Source organism: Ammodytes marinus (assembly GCF_949987685.1).
Source record: "Ammodytes marinus genome assembly, chromosome: 7".
NCBI lineage: Eukaryota > Metazoa > Chordata > Actinopteri > Uranoscopiformes > Ammodytidae > Ammodytes > Ammodytes marinus.
The window spans coordinates 20,805,535-20,828,026 of NC_137211.1; the positions used below are offsets into that span (position 1 = coordinate 20,805,535).

The 22,492-nt window shown below is 41.8% G+C and overlaps 1 protein-coding gene across 1 annotated transcript; it reads left to right on the forward strand.

Moving 5' to 3' along the window:
• Positions 1-909: 909 nt before the first annotated feature.
• ccdc187 (coiled-coil domain containing 187) lies at positions 910-21,488 on the forward strand. Its single transcript, XM_080031288.1, has 12 exons — positions 910-1,251; positions 1,619-1,714; positions 8,921-8,983; positions 9,377-9,515; positions 9,665-9,755; positions 14,643-14,724; positions 17,573-17,694; positions 19,027-19,098; positions 19,207-19,341; positions 19,813-19,907; positions 20,007-20,101; positions 20,193-21,488. The coding sequence occupies exons 2-12, from the start codon at positions 1,663-1,665 to the stop codon at positions 20,345-20,347; spliced, it is 1,101 nt and encodes a 366-aa protein (XP_079887414.1). The 5' UTR covers positions 910-1,251; positions 1,619-1,662; the 3' UTR covers positions 20,348-21,488.
• Positions 21,489-22,492: the final 1,004 nt, after the last annotated feature.

The window sequence follows — 22,492 nt, forward strand, 5'->3', positions numbered from 1 at the left end:
GAGGGTTTCCTGCTCATCTGAATACATCTGTTTAGATACATCTCCGTTCAGGTGATTTAGAAAGACACTGGAGGAAATGTTGGTAATGGCTGTTGGGCTATTTTAGCACAAATCAAGTTGTATTCAGCTTGTTCTTGACCCAGAAGCAAATGGAAGTTTACACCATCATCAGTTTGTGCTTTAAAACTCTTTGGCCAAAATCGTCACCTTGCAGCAGCGATCAGTTTTCTCCCATTACTAATAATTTCACTATTTTGTATCTGTTATTTATTTTTTAATTAAATTATTGCATTTAAAATGATTGAATGCAGACTACAACAATTGTTTGCTTACAATCTACAACTTCAATTGTTGAGTAATTGGAACCTTCAGCTGGCTTTGTGCTGCCTTCACTTGCCGTTAGGAATATTGCAACTCCACACGAAAGTGGGTGCGTGGGCCTGCCCTGTATGATATCTGAGTTGTTATAGCCTATTACGTGGGATGAGTGTCGCAAACTGAAGGTGAAAGTTTACTGCTGTGTACAAAATACAGTTTTTTGCTCCTTTCTCAGCACTTCCTCAGTGCCTCAGCCATGGTCTAACTTTGGTCTTGAGTTGGCTGCTCTTTTACACTGGCCTACCAACTTTTAAAAGTCTATCTACATTTATGTCTCTGTGTTCTGCCTATGGAGCCTAATACAATACAGCATACATCGGTTAAATAGAGTGTTTTGGCATCTTCATCACGAGTTGAACATAACAGTATTTTTATTTATTTATTGGCGGACATAGTGCCTCATAAATAGATTTTGGCAGTGGGTGAGTCTGAGGTTTTGGGAGCACTTGAAGGCATCATCCTTGTTCAACCGCCCCCTGTGAGTTCTGCCTGTCGAACAGGAGCTGACTGAAGAAGCAGCCGGAGCGACAGACTGTGTGGGTGAAGTTTGTCCGCAAGGGCTTCCCCTCACGAGTCGACGGGGCTTTGTTTCATTGATGAACAACAACCGTCGGTTTCGCTGAAAAACTTCACACCAAAAGTAGAGGAGTAAGAGGCGGCCAAGCACGCTCGTGACATTTTGGATAATTTGTAGCAAAAGAGAGAAAAAAGAGAGAGAGAACGAGAGGGAGGGAGGGAGAGGGAAAAGTGCGACGAAGAGGACGACTCCAAAGTTGACAGTGTCATGTTTGGAACTTGTTGAATAGGCGGTGTGTGTGTAGGCAGGCTACATACACAACAGTGGAGCTTGTGTGGGCAGCGTGCTGGAAACTGGTAGGTTGTAAGACAATGGCTCTTTGGTACACCGACTTATTTTAGTGGCATAATGTTACTGCAATGCAGATTCTGTGGTTTTATCTCATAGGCTCTAGTTAATTAATGTTAACAGCATAACTGCTAGTGTTAGCTCGGCTGCTGTCAGCATGAAATGTCATTAGCTACAAGTTTACAAGTCTGTGGAGTTTGTTACTATTAAGTTGATATATATATATCTCTCTCAACTTAATATATATATATATATTTTTTCTAAGCTGAAAGACATTTTTCCTCACCAAATGTCATTGTCGTGTAGCTTCGAGGCTGGGTGTGTACCTTGCTTTTATCAAGATAATAACCCTCAATTCCCTTTTAATGTCGTCAGGCGTTTCTCTATCAGCATGCAGCAGTGACAGACCAACAGGGACAATGATGGCAGAGCTGGAAATTGACCAGTCCAATCTTCCTCGTGTCCAAGAAGGTACACACACACACACACACACACACACACACACACACACACACACACACACACACACACACACACACACACACACACACACACACACACACACACACACACACACACACACACACACACACACACACACACACACACACACACACACACACACACACACACACACACACACACACACACACACACACACACACACACACACACACACACACACACACACACACACACACACACACACACACACACACACAGAGCAATTGAAACCCAATATGGAAAAAGTGTGTGCAGAATGTGCCATGATTCACAGTCTGTCCTGGAGAAAGTTTTTTTTTTCATAGCTCCTTGAAGAGGGTCTGACCCCTTCCCAGGTCAGGGTCAGCTAGTGAACTGCAGACATGGAGCCAGTAAGGATTAAGTGTGTTATTCAAGGAGACTTGAGCAGAGGGAATACTAGGGAAAGTAGGGCTGGGCGATATGACCAAAATCTCATATCCCGATATAGGAATTTCATATCCCGATAACGATACATTTGACGATATAGCATATTTTCTGTAAATTCAATTAATAGATAGAAAAATGTAATGTATATAAATAATTAAATTCTCAACAAATAAAGTATTTACCCATATTTGATTATTTTCTGCTTTAATTCAAACGCCAATTTTCAAGCATTCAACAAAATAGAAAATGCAAATGTGACATTTGAGTAGTTTTGGGCCGTGTGGGGTTTCAGGGCACAGAATTGACTGAATTGGTGGATTCCTCGCCAGCTAAGCTCTTTAGCTGAGGCTGCGGCGGCTTGTAAATTCACCCCGCGGAGAGGGTGACCGCCCCGGGGAGCGCAGGAGCTTCTCACCGCTGAGAGAGCAGCCGAGCCGCGCATTCTGGGAACATTGCGAGCCGGGAAACGAGCGACAGCCCTTGGGGACAGCAGCCGAACTGCCCCGCTAGCTTGGCTGCTAACCCCCGCGAGCCTGTCAAGCGCTGCCCGGGTAACGCCGGCTCGACTGCTCTGTCAGCGGGGATATATGATCCACTCCCCATGGTGCAAACACCGACAGGTCTGTTACCGATGGGTTTCAGTGTCCGAAATGAACTTTGATTATCACTCAAGCTAGAAAAGCCTGTGCGGTCGGGCAGAAATAGTGTGATGGAAGCGCAGCAGGGCCAGGAACTAGGAAGAACTTAGTGTTTCTGCTTCAAAATAAAAGTCAAAGTTGACTTTAATTCCTCACATTTCACCAGTTAAAGGCTTTTAATGTGAAGTTACGCTGTAGGAAATCTTTGGTTTGAATAACAGTAACTTAACTGCGAGCTACATGTATAGTTTGTGTCCTAAAGAGTGGGATTGGCAACATAACGAAATAAACGATATTGCATAAAATGAAACGATAGACGTTTTTGTTTCGTCAGACGATATATATCGCCATATCGCACAGCCCTAAGGGAAAGTCTTGTCTACCCTACTGTAGACTAAAGACATCATTTTTTGTTGTAGTTGTGTCTTCTCTGAACTTGTGTGTCCTGTTCGTGCTTGATTTCTGTGACACTGTGTCCATTTTGTAAAATATAAGCTTGCCATGTGTTTTGACTATGTGCAGCAGACATGGGTTCAGGCATTCAACAGCTGTGTGCAGAGATGAATCGCATTGATGGATCTTACTGTAGATGGGTCTGGTGTGCTGGCTGCAGATAAGCAAGGAATGAGTTAGCTGTATGTGATATGGGATTTCTGGGGAAAGTACATTCATTCATTCAAAGTGAGTTGAAGACTTTATACGGCAACCAAAGTGAAGTTTCAGATCTTTCAGGTTCATGCATTAGTATACAGTACAAAACATGAATTTACTGCCAAGCATACACAGGCATTCAGATACTGAGAAATACGTTTGAGTGAGAAATTGAAGTGGCTTCGAGGAATGTTCAGTATTTGCATTTGTTTAGGAAGTGAGACCGCAGGATGCATCCCGATGAGGTACTGTATTTATGTGTGACCATGTAAGGTTACTAATGATAATACAATGATGAAGCAAAGAAAACGTTGATTTTTAGTACCGCTCAGAAAACACTGGATATTCTGGTCTGACTGACTGTAAATTATTTTGTCTAAGTTCCTGGGAAATCTCTCGGAGCCGTGCAAAGGCATTACTCAAAACCTATATAAATATGGTGTCGTATTCACTGATGGTCACGTTTGCTGTTAACTGGTCATTTATGATCCTCAGAGGAAAAATGAGACTGTTTCATGTTGTAGGTTTGAAGTGATAAAAAGTGATTTGCAAAGCTGCAGAATCTTTCATTACTGTACTATCGAAGCTCTTACCAACCAAATTATTTTTATCCGCTGGCATCCATGTATCAAAGCCCTTCATAGGTAAGGAATGTCAACGCTGTGGCCTGGGTATGTGGACCGTTGACTCCTGTCTTTTGGCACGTCCACTCTAATTAATTTGATTTAAAAAAAAAAAAAAAAAAAAAAAAAAAAAAAGGTCCTGTGCGTCTTTTATCAAGGGAGATAATTCAGCACTGTGCTCTTGTTTCCTCACACAATAGGGGCACAGTGTGGCAGGCCGCTTTGCATTTTTTTTATGCTTTATTGAGCAGGTCAGGGCCGGTGCACAAACAAAGACAGTTATTGCCGTTTACAGAGATAAACGGGCAATTTTAAGACAATGGCGACCTCATGTAAATCAGATGTCTGGTCAGTTTCATATTTTTCCTGCTAATCTTCGTTTCTCACTTCCACCAGAGAGATTTGTCAGACTGTGCAGTGAGTGAGGTCATTTGCTTAACTATCCCATTGTGGCTGTTTATGCCTCAATTTCCCCAAGAGCCGTTAGTTCCCCCGTGTCTCACTCTTCTCTTTCACCTCTCCTCCTCATCCGAAAGTCTCAGCAAAGTGGACTTTCTTTGTTTTCACTGCCCCCCTCCCCTTATCAGTTCCTGTTTTGTCCCTCCTCCTGCTGCTCCTGATATAGCTTTGTGTGTGCCGAGGGAATGCAGCTCTCCCGGAGGAATTCCCCCACGTCTACCCCCCCCACCCCCCCCCCCCCCCACCCTTCTTCCTAATTTTCACTCTTACCAAATTACCTATCACCTCTCATTGTTCTCCATGACAACTTGGGTCCAGTTTGGCTGGCCCCAGCGGTCTCACCTATAGATTATAAGGCAGCACAGCATAAAGAGCTGCAGGATGGACAAGGGGACTAAATTGTGAAATTGTGTGCAAAAAAAAAGCAAGAGAGAGAGAGAGTGTGTGGGCTGTCTGTCTGTGGGGGGATTTTTGGCTGAAAATAGAACCCCTTGTAATTTTTTCTCCTTTTGCCCGTTTCTTTGTTTGGCAGCCACTTGCTACTGCTGCTGCTGCTGCTATAATCCATGTGGTGACAAAGATGAAAGAGAAATCTGCTGTCTGTCTGTCTGTCTGTCTGTCTGTCTGTCTGTGTGATGGCCTGCTCCCCTCACACTGGATGCCTGAGATAGTCTGCATAATTTTCTTCCAGATGATTGGGCTGTCAGTTCTATTAATGATTGGGAGCGTTTCTCAGCTGTTCTTCTAAATGAAACACAGAGTCAGAGCACAGGAGATTTAGTTCAATCAGGAAAGGGAAAAATAGTTACACGTCTTTTTAGTTTATTTTTACCACTCGTAATGAGGAATGTTTGTAAGGGACAAAGCACAGTAAAGGAACTTATTAATTGTGTTGAGGTCATAGAGGATGTGGCCTCCTGCTTTATAAATTCCCAGTCTCTCTCATTACAGAGACAGCCTGCACATACTGTTGAGGAATATACTGGGCTGGGAATGTACATTGTGTGGCTGCTATAAAAAATTTAAAAAAATTAACTTTACCCACGCATTCGTGTTGCTTTGCAGTCTTTCTTTGACAAATGCCACAACCAATTTCTATCGTTTGCTGGATCTTTGCATTGCTATCCTCTATTTAGACAACAGACACTGCATTACAGGGTCATCTCAGAGCCCTTATTAAGAGGCTTACAGTGGGAGAGTCTGCATACGATTTTGAAAGCCCTGGCTCGGCCTGCTCTCTCACCCTGTCCCTCAAAAACCTGTTTAGCAGTCATAATAACATAGTCTCTGTGTCCCGCCCCTAGAAGGCTAACGTGGCCTTACTATAAGGAGATTGGAAAAACAAGTTATCCCGCAATGCAGACACACCCACACACATATACACACACACGCATGCTCACACGCTTACTTGTGCACTGACACACACACACACACACACACACACACACACACACACACACACACACTAAAAGCCATTTTCCACCATTTCTTCTGCCTTTTTCCTTCGTTCCGCTCTCTGAGTTGGATTTGAGAAGAAAACTCTTGTTTTGAACTTCCAATTTGTCCCCACAGATTAAAAGCAAGTCTGTGACTTAATCCCCTCGTCAATAACAGCCTGGATGCCTAAGGGGCAAGTTGGAGATCCAGTTAGCGGATAGTCTCTTTTAAGCTCTGCGACAGGTGTAAGTGGTAATGCATGTCTGTGTTGGCATTGGTTTACTCCCGAGTGTGGACTTATGTGGTCATTTCTGGTGTAAACGGAGCCCTAGGATGGCTTAGCGCTGTCTGGGTGAATTTTGTGAACTTTAACCATTGAGGCCCCCGTGGACTGAAAGACAACCAGAGACTTATGCTCAGCAAGAATGTTTTTTCTTTTTTTCTTCTTTTTTTAGGATTTAAAGAGTTGAGTTTGACTACACTTCAGCACAATCATGTCTGCTATTGTGTAAGATGAGAAGATCGTTCCTGTTTTTTCTCACGTTATTTACAGAACTGGACAAAGAGGAGACATCCTCAGTTTTGACTTGTTACATCCACTCTCTAAATGTTTCAAATGTAACATTGCATTGTTAAAGCACGGGCACTCTAGTGGTTTAGATTAGGAGCAGCAGCAATGACAGAGAGAGTGAGAAGAGTGTTCATGTGAAAACAGTGACACGATGGGCATCAGGGAATGTCTTTGGATGAAAAAAATAACCCTATTAAGGCCGTGAACAACACAGAAGCATTTTTTTTTCAAGTCTTGGATTGGTCAAATGCTTGATAGTTTGTATGTTTTTAGTTAGAAGCACAGATGGTCACAGCTGCACTATAGACTGTAGGCTCCATATGTCACTCCTACAATCAATCTTTAGGCCCCCCACCCATTCATTACCCTCATCCATGACGCCATACCAGTCAATCCTCAGCTAGTAAGTTAAGTTCCAGGTTTTTAGTTTTTCGTCCGTTTCGCACATTTCTTTGTCTTTAGATTCTTTTGACAAAGGGACAGACATTTGAAGCCTCAAGAAAAACACAATGAGAACGAAAATGTACGTCTTACTTTCATACGTGCCTTTCTTACTGCATACAGTGATAGCCAGTTTTACATACACAGTATTCCAAAATCCTGCTATCAATTAGCATATTACAACTGTATGATGACCATCTTTTACTTGGGACAGTGTAACTCAAAAAATATATAGATATATCCTATCTCCTTACATTTATGCTTTAGACTTTTATTACAGCTTGCAGTGTTACAGCCGTATACAAGGTTAAGAGCTTATAAACAATGTGTCAACTCAGCTCCCAAACTAAATACCTGTGTCTTGAGCATTACGCCGCCTGGCCTGCTCCCATAGGCTCAGAGGAAGGATTAGTAGTAGTAGTAGTAGTAGTAGCAGTAGCACAGGTGTTTTTAATTTTCCTTGCCGCTGGCTGAAGCTTGAGGCTTTTTTCCTCTGCAGTGAGTCTCATCTTCCTTTATACATTGTCGTCTGTGTCCCTCTGTGGTATTTGAAAGCACCATTTGTAGGAAAATGCATTCCCGGTTCCCCAATGAGAAATCATGGAGAAATATAGCTTGCATTTTTTTTTTTTTTCTTGTATTTTTTACAGGTCACAGTTGTGTGTGTGTGTGTGTGTGTGTGCGCGCGCACAAAGATCAAGTGGAGAAAAAGCTGGGCCCCAATACAATCTGTCTGTGTTTATTTTCTCTTGAGTAACTTTTGAGTTTGTTTGACAGACCTGAAACACACACGGGGCTGCAGCTCATAGCGGCCGCCGTGGCTCATTAAGGACTACTGTAAACACTTTATAAATACGGCCAAACAGTCCACAAACACCGGAGCCATTAAAACTAATGTGCCGATCGAAGAGTGATGCAGGACTGTGGGAATAAACCATCGTATGATTGGAGTTTTCAAAAAATACTTTGAAAAATATATGATCAGTTAACCGTCTCTTGTTAACTGCTCCTTTGTTTGACTTCACATGTTTGTGAACACTTGCATTTTTGTGTGTGACATGCTCTTGTCTATTTTTTAAGTCCCTGTATTTGTCAGTTTTCTAACAAAAGAAAAGAACAAGGCTCCAGAGAGTTAATGACATAAAACAATTCTGCTTTATCATGAAATCCACTAGCAGGTTTTCAGACCATGGGATCATTGGATAGGGAAAGGTAAGAGCTCAGCTCTTAGCCAAAGCCTCTGGATTTACGACAGCCTTACAGATTTCCCTTTACAATACATTTGTACCATCTGCGCAAGGCTTCCTAGTATAAATGGCTGCAGGTGATGGTTCCCAAACTTTGCATCTTCATTTGCCAGTCACATTGAGTGCATTAGAAAAAGAAAGAGAAACGTGTGTCTAGTGTCTACCCCCTTAAGATCCTTTCAACAACTATTTAAAAAAAAATCCTTTTGTACTTATACATTGTCCATGCATCATAATAACTTTTTGAGGGCAGTAAAAGTTTGTTTAGCGCTGGTACCCTGCTATGGTGGGGATTTTATGTGAGCCTTTTATACATTTTAATAGGGAAGTCATGCCAGGAGCGTTGTTTTTTTCCCTCAAGTTTTGAGAGACACTCCTCTGCCTTTGTCTGTGTTGAATAAATGGCCATCATGGCACACAGCACTCATGTCCTATTGTTTCCCTTTAGACACAGTGTTGAACCCAAAGCTCCACTGTATTGTCTCTTTTCAAAGCCCTCCAAAGGCCTAGCTCTTGTTGGCTCTTGGATGCAGCCATACAGGGCCATTCAAGAGTTGTGATTTTTCTTTTTTTGTGAAATCCTCAAGCTGAGAGAACCTCTCACTATTCTTAACATTTGTATCTCTCCTATTCATTTTTGGACACTTTGTGTAACCTTTTGTATGATAGTGAAGTGTTGCTGTGCTCTGGTGTTTCAGTGTGCCAGTGTTTTGCTGTGCTAGAGGATGGTGCGTTGGCACACAACCTGCAGGAGCAGGAGAGTAAGTACACTGTCAATCTACATGTGGCGGCAGCACACTGAAAATGTGTGAATTCATGTATTGTATGTGGCATGGCATGCTTTGTCATATCTGTGAATGACCACTTTTTGTGGGGATTATACTTGGGAGCTATTAATACAAATGACAGATTTACAATAAAACATACTTAGGTAAATAGCTTACCAAAGCAGAATGGGAAACCTGGTTACGCTAACTTGCTTTAGTTAAAGAAAATACATGGCATGCCATAAACCATTATTCAAAAAACAACACAGCATTCGTGAATGAACAAATGTATTCGAAATATTAGTTATAATGGATTACTATTTGCTGGATCACACATGACTCTTCATTGCCACACATTTAATACTGTTTTACCCCCTGCCTTCTCAGTTGAGCAATACTATACCACCAACATCCAGAAGAATCAGCTAGTGCAGAATGACATACGTGTTGCCAAAAGGCTCCAGGATGAGGAAGAGGAGGAGCAGGCCCAGCAGAGCACTCTCCTCAGACAGGCCTCCAGAACACTGTAGGTCCCCCCCTGCTCCCTAAACCAGACTTTATGTGGTTTTACTATGCACATTTATACTCATATTTACTGTACATGGTTGTATGATGTATTGGTAGTTTTAAGTCACACGTTAAATGAGCCCTTCCTTCCCCCTGACTGTATCGTAGAGAGGAGCAAGACTTTGAGTACGCCCGTCTCATTCAGGAGCAACTCCAGCGGCGAGCTGAGGAGGCTCAGAGGAGGGAGCATGATGATGAGGTGAGCACACTGTTGAAAACCAGTTACATCCTGTCTGTAACTAGTTTACATTGAGCCAATCATTGCCTTTAGGAATATGCATTCATTTAAAAATATTCTACTCTCAATTATTTTACTACAACTGTATAGTTCAGTTCGTTGTTGCATTGACAGGAGTTGTTATTCACAGATGTTAACAGTGAATACATGCACCAGACCAGTTGCATTTATTTTAATATCTTCAACTTTTAAATGCTCCGATCAGCATAACCCTGTACAAAGAGCACCTACTCATTCATTATCCACCTACCATCCACATCAAAGTGACAAAGGTTTACAATTTGGAAATCTTCAACCAGTACATCAGTGTCTGCATAAAAGCGTTATTTCTCACTCTGCAGGCTGCTACACACAGACTATTTTTATTATGGCTTGTTAAATGAATTGACCCCATACTTGCCAACACAGTTATTTAAATCCAGTCAAAATGAACAATGATGCTTGAAGAAGTTTTTATTTATTATACAATGGTATATAAAGATTCACTCACTCTTCATTTGTACCCACGAGACATATGGTGTTACTCAAATTACAAATTAACCTGTGCAATGATGCTACCAACCCAATGTTCATTTTACCCTAATTTACAGTTTACAAAAATCGAACAGTAGCTAGATAGCTAAGAGGGCAGGTGATTGGGAATCCACCATAATAGCTGTATTGACTATCTGCCATCCGCATTAGCAACTTTAAAATGAAAACATTATCCAGTCATCATCATTCATGTTAACAGAGAGGGGCTTGATCTGTGCCAACAGGCATTGAGCCAAATGCAGAAAATCTCCTTGGAACAGGTCAAGTTGCCCAACCATCACTGAGTTAACGCATAAAACAGTTCAGCTGACTGGACTGGTTTTAAGGCTGTGGGAGGAAGCTCGCTCAACAAATCTTTGTTTTGAATGTATAGTTACTGTTACCTTTAGCATTATAGAGAATATTGTGGAAGATATACACGTGTCCCTTGGATGACTGATATATAATTTTGTAATTTTTCAATTACAAACCTATAGGTTGTTAATCGTAGCTTGAAATGGAAAATTGTCCCAGCTATTAACAAGACATAAATGTGTGACGGCAAAGTATGTAAAGCGAAATTTTAGATGGGTTTGCTCCTGAAGGGGGAACAAATCCTTTCCCGTTGGTGTCAAGTTGCTGAAAGCAATCGGAGCAGAGCGTGACACTGTGCAACTTACGGAAAAGTTCAACTTGGCACCATGCAAGTGCAAAATAATAATCTGGCCCAAATGTGTCCTTTTCAGTATAGTTGGCTGTCAGAAAATGAGTAGGCTTTTCCCTTACAAACAAAAGTGGCTGTGGTCATCTTGAATTCCATCAGTCAGTAACAATGTATTCCAGTGTTTTTATTTAAAAATGTCACCAAAACTTTTACAACAATGATCTAATTTGAGACACAAAAGACTGTGCTAATGGAAAATGTTGTTGGTGATTATCTGACTCAGTAAATGTTGAAGCCTGTAGGAAGCTTGTGGTGGTACACAAAGCAGAGACAAGATATTAATTATTCTTTGTGTCTCAAACTACAGTACTGTGTGTGTGTGTGTGTGTGTGTGTGTGTGTGTGTGTGTGTGTGTGTGTGTGTGTGTGTGTGTGTGTGTGTGTGTGTGTGTGTGTGTGTGTGTGTGTGTGTGTGTGTGTGTGTGTGTGTGTGTGTGTGTGTGTGTGTGTGTGTGTGTGTGTGTGTGTGTGTGTGTGTGCAGACAAAACTAGGCATAATCTATAGAGGGGCAACCAGGGCATTTGGCACAAACTTTAAAATAGCAGCAGCAGCAGCATTATCCTCAAGGTTCAGCACAGGGACCCATAGAGTTATATGTGGCACTCGGGACATACTTGTATATCATTTAATTATGTGCCTGTTACCAGCAGGTTGGGGAGTATCATATGGTTGACTTTGCCCTCTCTTAGGACCAACTGAGTCCGTAATGAATTGCGGTTGCTGCAAAGTGCTGCTCTGGGCCCTCTGCTTTGGGCCTGTGCTGTATGAGCAAAGTCAGCTGTTAAACATAAACACAAGCTGCCAGCTCCCCATCTGGATGATGGCCAAACCTCTTCATACAGAATGCACTCGTATGTGCACGTTTACACTCACTCAATGTGAACATGTGGTAGACCTTCAGGCAGAAACAGGTTAAGTAAAAACAGAAGTTTCAGTTCAGTGTTGAAGCAAGAGAGTGATGCAGCCTTCATGTGGTAATCCGCTCCATTCAATGGTTTAACATTGTTACTGGGTTTCCAAACAGATTTGAATAAACACTGGACATTTTTTTTTCAATGTCATTAGTGTCATCTTAATGTCATTCATTGCAAGTGCGTCTAAATGATCATTCTTTTAATTTATTTATGGTTAAACATCTGAGAAAAATTTGCAGGACATTGTTTTTCTCTGTGTTTTAATTTCCTGACACTCTACTAAAATCTATTACAGTTTTGCACCTAAACAACTGACATCTCTTTAAGTCTATAGATGGCATCTTTGGTCCAGACAGACAGATCATAACTTTTGGACGGACAGCCATTACATTTTTGAACAGACTTTAATGCCCCCCCCACTCCCCCTGGATAAATTAGACAAAGTGATCACACTTCTTGACTATAAATATACAGTTGCATTTTCCCCACTCCTAATTTGTGATAAAGCACTAGATCACTCAAATGTTTTATTTTTAAATACAAAAACATTTATCTTGCAACCCAAACAGGACAGAGGCAACCAGCTGGTTCCCATCAATCATTTCTCCCCTTGTGGTTCCGATGTTCACACAGAAGCCCAACCCCTCAAAAAGCTTGTCTAGATGTTTGCATTTTTTACAGTTCACATGTGCATTTGTGAACATTGTTTGCTCTACCAGAAACATAATGTGAATGCAATAGAAAGGCAAAAATTAAGCTGTGGAAAACGAGAGCATTGTGGGGGGGGGGGGGAACTCTGCCACGAAGCTCCCCAGCTGGACCAGCGGAGAGCTCTGCGTCACAAGGCCACTCCAGCGTGATATTTTCCTTTTTAGCTGCAGTTTCCCTTTTTAGAGGAGGCTGCTTTGGTCGGGCGTATAAAAGCTCCTTGTTTGGAGGATGTGAAGTCAGAGAGACTGTAGGCCACATTCATCACTATTAAAGGGGGTTGGGTTTGAACTCAACATGAGGTGTCTACACTCTAATAGTTGAATGGTAAAGCCTCATTGACTTACTGCGGTAAAACAACATGCGAGGCTATGCAGCAGCACATGGAATGAGAACATCTCTCTTCCTGGTTTGGATCTAATTATATCTTTTATTACGAGTGTTGATGTTGAGATCAAATGAACTATTAACACTCCCACTAGCCTGCCTTCCTTAATAACTCGCTGATGAGAGGTGTTGATTAAATATTTGCCTCCCCGTAGAGTGTGCCTTTAATTAAAGCACAGAAGGCATCAGGCTGAGCTGTTTTAATGCCAGATCCCCATGGCACTCCACGCCTAACCTGCCATGGCAAGCTGCTAATTGTCTGCTGATGCTGGCAAAGCGGCCGACACACACGCCCTGATTGCAGGGGCAAAAGGAGCTGCGCAAGCTTTTAGTTATAAGTTATATTGCTAAGGCAGCCTACTGAGAGAGATTTTACAGAATTCACTGTTAGAATATGCTGATTTGAAGGGAACGTTATTAGTTTTTGCCCCTCTGGAAACGGGTAACAACACAGTGTGTGTGTGTGGTGGGTCTCTTTCAGTGAACCAGTATAGCATCTCTTCTAAGAGCTGGCATTCCCCAGTGACAAGGTGTTACTTCAAGTGAAACAGTCCTGTTGTCCCGCTTCTGTTGGGAGTTTTTATGGTCGTCCTGTTGGGAGTCCAGCAGCCTCAAGGAGATTTAAAGGTTTTATTGTCTCTCGTGTAGTCTTATAATTTCCATTGACTCAGCTCATAGCCCTGCCTGAACTAGTTAGTTTGGCCACCTAGAGTTGGCTCTGTGTTATATAGCCACTATTAATATGTCACAGTGGTACTGAGGCACACAACATGGCCCTAAATTTGGTGTAGCCTCCTCTGTAGACCTGACAGATGTAGATGAATTGGACTCTCTTCTTAATGTGAACTAGGTCAACTCCAAATTGGGAGTTTGGACCATTCTAATGATTTAAATGTAAGAAAGCTGAGTAGGTTTAAGGCAAGAAGCGGTATGAGATTTAACAGTTGATGGAATATCTACAGTACAAGTTCTTGTTGTTGTTTGGCAGGAGCACTTGCAGTTTTGTTGTACGTCATGGAAAGAACATAACAAAAGCAAAACCACCCTTGTGGCAGATAAAATCCCTGACACAAATCAAAAGTTATCTAGAGATGTAATTTCTTGTGTTGTCTGTTGCCTTGCTTTCCTTCTGCACAGTTGATGTTGTGCTGCCCTCTGTTGGTTGAAAACTGCATTGTATCATGGGATCTTAGGGGGAAAAAATGTTGCAGTGCCAGCTCATGGTGGCACACTAGTGGTATAACCTGACTGTTCACTGTGAGTGGGGCTTGTTTTGACTTTGCCGTAATGGTTTTATCCAGATAGATTCATTGTAGCTTTGCAGTGATAACTCAATGAGTTTAAGGGTTGGATTTGAAATCGGGGAAATGAGCCAAAAGAAAGAATGTGACCTCATTATTGGCAAATGATACAGGTTAGGACCGAAGGGGTTGTAAGAGTCACTCAAATCTAGTGGATGATTCTTCTCAAAGCCTATGCATTCTATGTTTATTTGGATATTTGACAGAACAGTTCAATGTATCTGCAATCTTCATTTGGCTTAAATTCCTATCGGATTACTCATTATGGTTTACAATACAAAGAATGTCTCTGTCTCCACAGGAAATAGCTAAACGAATGCAGGAAGAGGAGGAGCACAGACTCAGGAGGAGCAGCAGCAGAGAGCAGGCGGTCCACAGTGAAGGTAAAGTTCTGACATTTTCTTTAGTGTTTTATCGGCTTCATGCAAATGTGACAACACGATTAAGATGGTGTTTTAATTTTTTCAGATTTTGCCATTTTTTTTTTTTTTTTTTTTTTGTATAATTCTTTTTATTTTGCTTTTTTTTTGTAACAATAATCAAACAAACAAACAACAACACCAGACAATACATACAAACTAAGAAAAGACAGAAAAAAAATTAAAAAAGGACAAATGTGTATGTTGTTCATTATTGCATGATCACACACACACACACACACACACACACACACACACACACACACACACACACACACACACACACACACACACACACACACACACACACACACACACACACACACACACACACACACACACACACACACACACACACACACACACACACACACACACACACACACACAGATTTTGCCATTTTGAGCAAAGTGTATTTCATGTGTATATTTGCAGAATTATTTGTCACACTTAAAGTAAGACAGAACTCGAGGTTTGCTTAGCCTTTCCTACCATGCTTTGCCATACTGCTGCTGCTTATAACTGTTGTATTTAACTCATAGTAACATACATAAACAAAAAAGCATGAACAAAACATACCCTACAAAGCAATCGCGCTATATTGTTATCTTCATAATGTGTTGTGCAACTTGTGCTCTGAATTAGTTGCATGCATATAACATGTCTTTTATGTTGTCTTTTTACCTATGACTGAATATCTGTCATCCAATCTGTAACGTATTGGAATGCCTCCGTTGAGTCTAAAACATGTATATAGATTATATAACAATTAAAGTGGCATGCTGCTATTTCCAATGCAATGTGTTTGTTTACCCCATCATTAACTACACTTGTCTAACAGTAGCCGCTAACAGCCTCATCCATCCCACCTGCTTTTGTGTTTGCATGTTTGGCATTACTAAAGGCAGCGCCAGTGATACTGCTCTGCCGCCCACAAACCAGCACTCACTCAGCAGCCTTCAGCGAGCGGAGGAGCTGTACCCATCCACCACCACAAGGGGGCAATATTCTCCCTCTCAAACCCACTCAGACCTCACTGAGCCTCGAGCTGACTGCCCCAGGGGGGAAGCAGCTCAGCATCAAAACACAACTTCACGGTCAAACCAAGGGCACACAGATTCCTATAGGGAAATCAGGAGTAAATGGAGGGATATTTTAAACGAGGAATCAGAGGATTCGGACTCAGTTTTCTCTGAAAGCTCCTCCCAGAGACACAATGAAAGACGTAACACGGCCCCTCATAGGCGGTGGACATCTTTACATCGGCCTCAAGAGAGAAGCTACAGAAGTCTTGGCTCTAGCAGCAGGAGGAGCTTCACGGATGAACAGATGAATGAGGAGAGAGGAGAGAGGGATGAGGGCTATTATGAAAACCAGGACCTAGAGAGGCCTAGGAATTCTGATCAGGAAAGATACCATAGAGGGGAGTATGAGCATAGGAGCAGAGATCAGGATGAAGACTCTAGGTCAGTCGAGGTGAGGAGGGAAGGAAGGCCATGCGGTCGCAGCGAGTCCGTCCGGCTACACGACAGGAGAAACCCGGGCAACAGACACCTGGCAAGAACCTGGAGCTACAAGGACAATAACAACTCTGACAGACGTGTGCATTTTGGCGAGGACGGCAGGAGTTCAAACAGCAGCAGGCCACAGCAGCAGCAGGGTAGCGGTGGAGTGTGGGAGATGCTGGGCCAGGTGCTCAGAGAGAGGGGTGTGGCGGTAAAGTTGGGCACCGGCGACGGGGAAGCGCCGCTGCAAATCCTCGGGCCTCAAAGCAGAGACAGCCAGGATGTGCTACACACAGGGAGCCAGGTGTCCTGTGGCCAAGACCCCCAACCACATCAGAGGGGCTTTCAGAGAGCCTCCACCGCCAGGCACAGTTTCCATGGAGACATCAGGGAGAAGAGGAGAAGCTCACACCGAGAGAGCAGCGGGAGAGATCACAGGGAAGACGGAGACAGCCAGCGCTATAATAATAACGTGGGGTGTGATGGAGAGCTTTATGAGATTACAACCACAGACTCCTATTATGATAACAGGGCAGAGCGAGGGAGTGGAAGGAGGAGAGGAAGGGATGGAGACGGGGAGAGGAATGCAAATGATTTTGGGATCAGGAGTACATCTAGCGATGGCAGGCGTTGGCACAGGTCCATAGAAGAAAGGTTAAGCTCAGAGCAGGAGCAGGAGGCAGAGAGGAGAGTAGAGCGGCCCCAACGGAGAGCCCCACCACAGCGCAGCCAAAGCCTCAGCTGCAGCAACGGGCATTCCACCAGGGATAGGTCAAGACACATGGCAGCAGGTAACATACCCACAACTACAGCCAAGGAAACTGCTCCCTACCTACCTACCTACCTACCTACCTGTGTTCATCTGCTCCTCTCATCTTCCCTTAAATCATCGCCTAATCTGGACAAATTTTGGTTTTCTAAGTGGGTGACTTTGGGACTCTTACTGAAGTGGGACATTTTTCCTGTTCATTTATTTAAATATAATTCCTAGTAGTCCTGACGTAATCTTCAGTGTGTGTGCTTTCATTCTCTTCTTCTTTACCTTCATGGTCATTCTTTGGGTCCCGATGTGTAGTGAGGGAATACTTACTATGGAGTTCTTTTTTTCAAAAAGCCTAGCAACATGCCTTAACATGCTGCGTCTTCACAATTGAAATTTGATCTGCCATTGTGACTTTTTTGCTGTTTCGGTGCAATTGTGTGATTCATCGGCGGGTTTTCATGCTTTATGCCTTTTTTCACGTCTCGTTCTAGTCTTTCAGTTCCTTTTGAATTTGACACTGTCACACCTCCTCCCCCCTCTTTAGGAGCGTCAGTGCAAACAGAGCCGGGCCGGGGCAGTCTGGACCTGGGCCAGCTGCAGCAGGTTCTAGAGGATGAAGAGCTGGCTCGCACACTGCAGGAGGAAGAGCATAGGCCATTGAGGAGGGTAATGGACCTAAGTGTTTGTTATTTAAAGGTGCAGTGTGCTCCCTGGGTAACCCCACCCCTTTCGAATAATAACAGAAGCTACAGTGGCCTTCAAGGACAAGAACAATTCTAAATTTTAAACAATGCACCTGATGACATTCCAACTATGACACTTCCAAAATGGCGGTGACAAGGCCTTGGTCCAAAGTATGGAGAAATATGGACATATGAGACCCTTTCTAAGGAAAATAATAATAATTCTAAAAAAAAAATTCAGCTATTATGCACTACATTAAAAGTACTTATGGATATTACAATTATTTTCTACAAAATCTGCTAGGAAATAAAACCCAAAATTCTGACACTATGATAACCTTAAGTGAATATATCACTGTATTGCTAATACAGCTCTCAAATGTGTTATTTTGAAATGTCTGGGTAAGATACAACAATTTGTTCCCGGCTGAACAAAATGTACAATATTCTGAACATTAAAGCCACTACGAGTAACATGGAACGTTGGCGTCCCCTTTGGACAAAAGCGGTAGTATTTTTACGACGCCCGCTGTCGCAAAGCTGTTTTCTAGCTCGTGCCACCAGGCGTGCGAGTGTGAACTGAGAAGGGCGCAATATAGTGCATGTCCGTAAACACCGCAGTCTAGTTTCGCTCTTGTGAAATTGTATACATGTTGCTTGGTAACGCCCTCGTCCCACCCGTAGCCTATATCACTCTCCCTTTTAGCTTTTCTTCATTGCATTCTCTTTCTTTTCTTTGATGGTTCAGCCCCGTTATCAGTCATTATGACGACAAATAACTGTCTCAAACAAGGCTCCCGTTCCCCTTCCCTCACCTGGAGGGATAGGCTTCTCAAATCGCGTTGCAGCGCCACACTGAAATCTGCGACCAATATGGATATGTGACCATAGAGCCTGCACAAGCGAATCGAAAATCGGACTGGGTATGCGACCAGACCAAAAGCAGTAATAAAAACTATTTTAAAAACGTCTTTCTTTGCACTGATGGTCTCGTTTGCTGTTAAAGGTAATTTATGATTATCAGAGGAAACATGAGGCTGTTTAAAAGATATTTAAATGTTACTCGTAGCCGCTTTAATACATTTGTATGCAATACATACAAATGTATTAATGTTCAGATAGTATTAATTCAATTAGTTATTGCAATATATTACATACATACTATGTAATATAATGCAATAACTAATTGAATTATTCTAAACAAAATTTAAATAAAAATAAAAATAATAATACCTCAGAGCGCAGTGTACTTTGAAAGCGGTTAACAGCCCATGCCTATATCATAATTTTCTTTTACTGTCTTTTTTTTTAACAGAAGTCTGAGTCCTCTGCAGTCACTTGTTACCCAGATGGAGACTTCAGAGTAGCACAAGTGGCGCAGGATGAGGTACAGTGATGAACTGATATGTAGTCAGCAGTGTCCATGCATTGTATCTCATGTTGAACTACCACCTGTGGAATGATCTGCGTATATGTTTGTGTGTTTCTGTGCTAGGAAATTGCACGTTTTATGCAGAAGGAGGAAGTTAAGTCTAAACGTAGATCCCGTGAGCTAGAAGGGCCCGGGTCGTGGCGCGAGCACAGAGCCATGATCAGTCATCATGACAGAAGAACTGCAAGAGACAGATGGGTAAATGTGGTGGAGATATTAAAAAACTGTTTCAGTGTCCAAACACCGTAAAGGTGCGTCTCAAAATATTTGAATATCATGGAATATATTTGTAAATTTATAAATTCATATGTTTTGGATTTATCACACAAAGCTAAATATGCCAGGCCTTTCTTTTTATTATATTTTAGGTAATATTAGTATATTACCTAAAACCAATGGAATGAAATCTGGATTTATTTATTGTAGATTCATTTCACTTTATGTTTAATGAATCTAGAATATATGAAAGATTCACTTTTTGAATTCAATTCCTGGGGGAAAAAAAATATATTTTCAATGATATTTCGAATTTCTATAGATGCACCTGTACATGAATATCTTGTGAAAGGTCCACTTTGACACTACAGTTATTGAACCTGCCTTGCTAAAATCAGTAAGTATGTGTGCTTTTACGAGATGATTAAATGACTCCTTTGTCTGCTGCCTCAGGTCCAACGAGAGAGGCTAGACTCCGAGGGCCTTCCTTCCCCCACAGAGGACTGCTCCACAGAGAACCAGCCACCCAGCCCCATCTCCACTACACCGTAACTGTCTCTTCATGAAACTGATCAATATCTGTACTGTACTGTGGACCATATGTCTCATCTACATTATATGCTGACATACAACTGCTGCTCTTACAGACAAGCCCAGCAGATCAGAAACATTGCGGAAGAGCTGGACCCGACGTTCCAGGCCCGGAGGCAAGGCACAGACAGCGTCAGAGTGGCACAGACAGGTACTGTGTGTGTAAACAGGACAAATGGCGCTCAAAGTGGAACCGTTGAAACAATAACTGAACACTCAACATCCTTCTTCCTCCCTTATAGGTCCAGCCTGTCAGTCACTTCCCACGCCGCAGTCTGGCTTACCCGAGTTCCTAGAGGAGCCCACTTTCATCCCGCCCACAAAACGCCCAACAGAAAAATCGGCACCGGCACGTTCTAAACCCAAAGAGAAGAAGGAAAATTGCAAGCAACAATGATATTCATCGCATTGTGCTGTTGAAGTTGCATGTAAATAATATAACAGTTAATATCAGTTCAGCTGCAGAGGTTCTCATTCTTCGTTACTTTAAGGTTGAAAATAACAAAATTCTAGCACTTTATACCAGAAAGAATTGAGAGAAGTGACATTTTACAAGATTTTTTTTTTTTGATTAAGTGAATTATGACAAGACTTTGGACTCATGCCTTTTATAGTGGTCAAAGGGAAAATTGAAGTTTTTTGAAGCATTGCTTTCATTCTCCAGTGTTTTATAAGTGTTTAATTTAAACAGTGTACCTTTTTCTATTACTATTGTTATATTTTTGATTTGAAAATTTCTATTTAGTTCAGCAGTATACTGTGATATAGTAGTATACCATATGCTTCCAAAAAGTGAACTGACAAAACAAGAAGTGACTGCAATAACCCTGGAACCTGAGTGATGTGGTTTTCAGTCGAGCTACTTGAAGACATCCACCTCTGGAACGCTCCCAACTTTGTTTCAAATCAGTTTGTCAGGACACCAGCCATGTTTACAATAGTACAATGACAATCAAATGAACAAATGTAACCCATGTTAAATGGAAATCCCATTTAAAAAAAAACACATTACAACTATCATCAGAGTAGGCTATGTAATGTATCCTTTTGAGCGCAGATTACTTGCATATATCGCCCCAGAAGGTTTACTTCTTAGCTTTTTGGAAGTTTCAACTGCATCTTAAAGTCATTTACATCAGACACCAAAGACTATCCTTGAACTGAGACAGTGTTTGTACATGAACATTGGTTATCCAGGGACTGCATTTCCACACTAATTACACATGACATCTGAGCCAGCTTAATTAGCTGAGCACAGACTGATATGTTCCGAAAAGCTTGTAAGCGGACCTTTTTTTAAGTTTAGATTATTTTGTGACGCATCCAAGACAATAACAATGCCAGTTAATATTATTCATTGTACAGAATACACTTGCTCTAGCGGAAGATTTGATTAGATTTTTTCAAGCACATATGTATAACCTCATCATTCTGTTTTTGTTTGTCCGTTTGTATTACTCCCACCACATTTTTTTGTTTTTTACAAATGAAATATACCACTGCTAAAGTGGACCACTATGAAATTAAAAAAGCAATAAATGAACTACCATTTTGATTGTCTTCAATCTTATTTATTTAAAAAGTTGCATGTGTGTCAAATATTGCATACTCCACAATGTAATGGAGTGTTCAGGTCCAGTTTTTGAAGACAGAAAATAAGTAAATTAAAACTAAAATAAAAGACAAGTTGACAGGTAAAGGGTAAAGTGCTACAGCTTTTTATGCAAAGGTTACTGTATGATTCCCATACTGTATACTGTGGTATCTCTATCTAAAGGCAGCACACGTGACCTTTGTGGTCACTGTACAGACGTCACTTAGCAAGAGTGATGACTCATACATACTCACTGATACATTACTATAGGTGTGGGCTAACATTTTTAGCCCACACAGCACATTTCTCAATTGTTCCATTTCAGAAGGGCTGCACGCCTGCTATATTTCAGAAGAGGTGTATTTTTTGAAAAAAGTTCCACTTGGTCTAAATTTCTCGGCCCACTCTATTGCGCTTCAAGAGCAATAGCGAGTCTGAGCACAGGACTGACTGGGGGGTTTCCACATGACCCTTGGGCCTTGTGTGCCCTATGTTTGCTTAGCGTGTATCATATTTGGAGGATTGCCCCATTAGTTGGAAGATTGCCCCACATGGATCACTCGATGATTAAGTGTCTAAGGAATCTCAAATATTAAGTGTGCCCTATGACTAATCACATTATCTTTTATTTTTATCAAAATAAAAACTCCACTTAGATACGCACTGGAATTGCCAAGATTGAACCATGACTCAGCTTGCTCAGTGAGTGGTGTTGAATATTGTCCAAATATTTGCAACACAGTAAAAGAAATACTGTAGATATGCAAGCTTGGTGCTGTACTGTAGACTCCCTGGTATTTAAACTGAACGAGTGTAGGATCACTTACTGCACATGTGTCAAACTCACACGTTTTGATGTGGCCCGCGAATCAATTCGGCCGATTTGAATCAATTCTGAAAAAAAAAACATTTTTTTATTTTTTATTTTTTTCTTCTTCATGGAGCCTG

What these genes read in the sequence shown, in the direction of transcription:
- ccdc187 (XM_080031288.1), top strand. Translation starts at nt 1,663, where the DNA reads ATGATGGCAGAGCTGGAAATTGACCAGTCCAATCTTCCTCGTGTCCAA. An exon ending in AGACAGGCCTCCAGAACACT is followed by an intron (nt 9,516 to 9,664) that starts GTAGGTCCCCCC and finishes ACTGTATCGTAG; the next exon opens with AGAGGAGCAAGACTTTGAGT. An exon ending in AGCATAGGCCATTGAGGAGG is followed by an intron (nt 17,695 to 19,026) that starts GTAATGGACCTA and finishes TTTTTTTAACAG; the next exon opens with AAGTCTGAGTCCTCTGCAGT.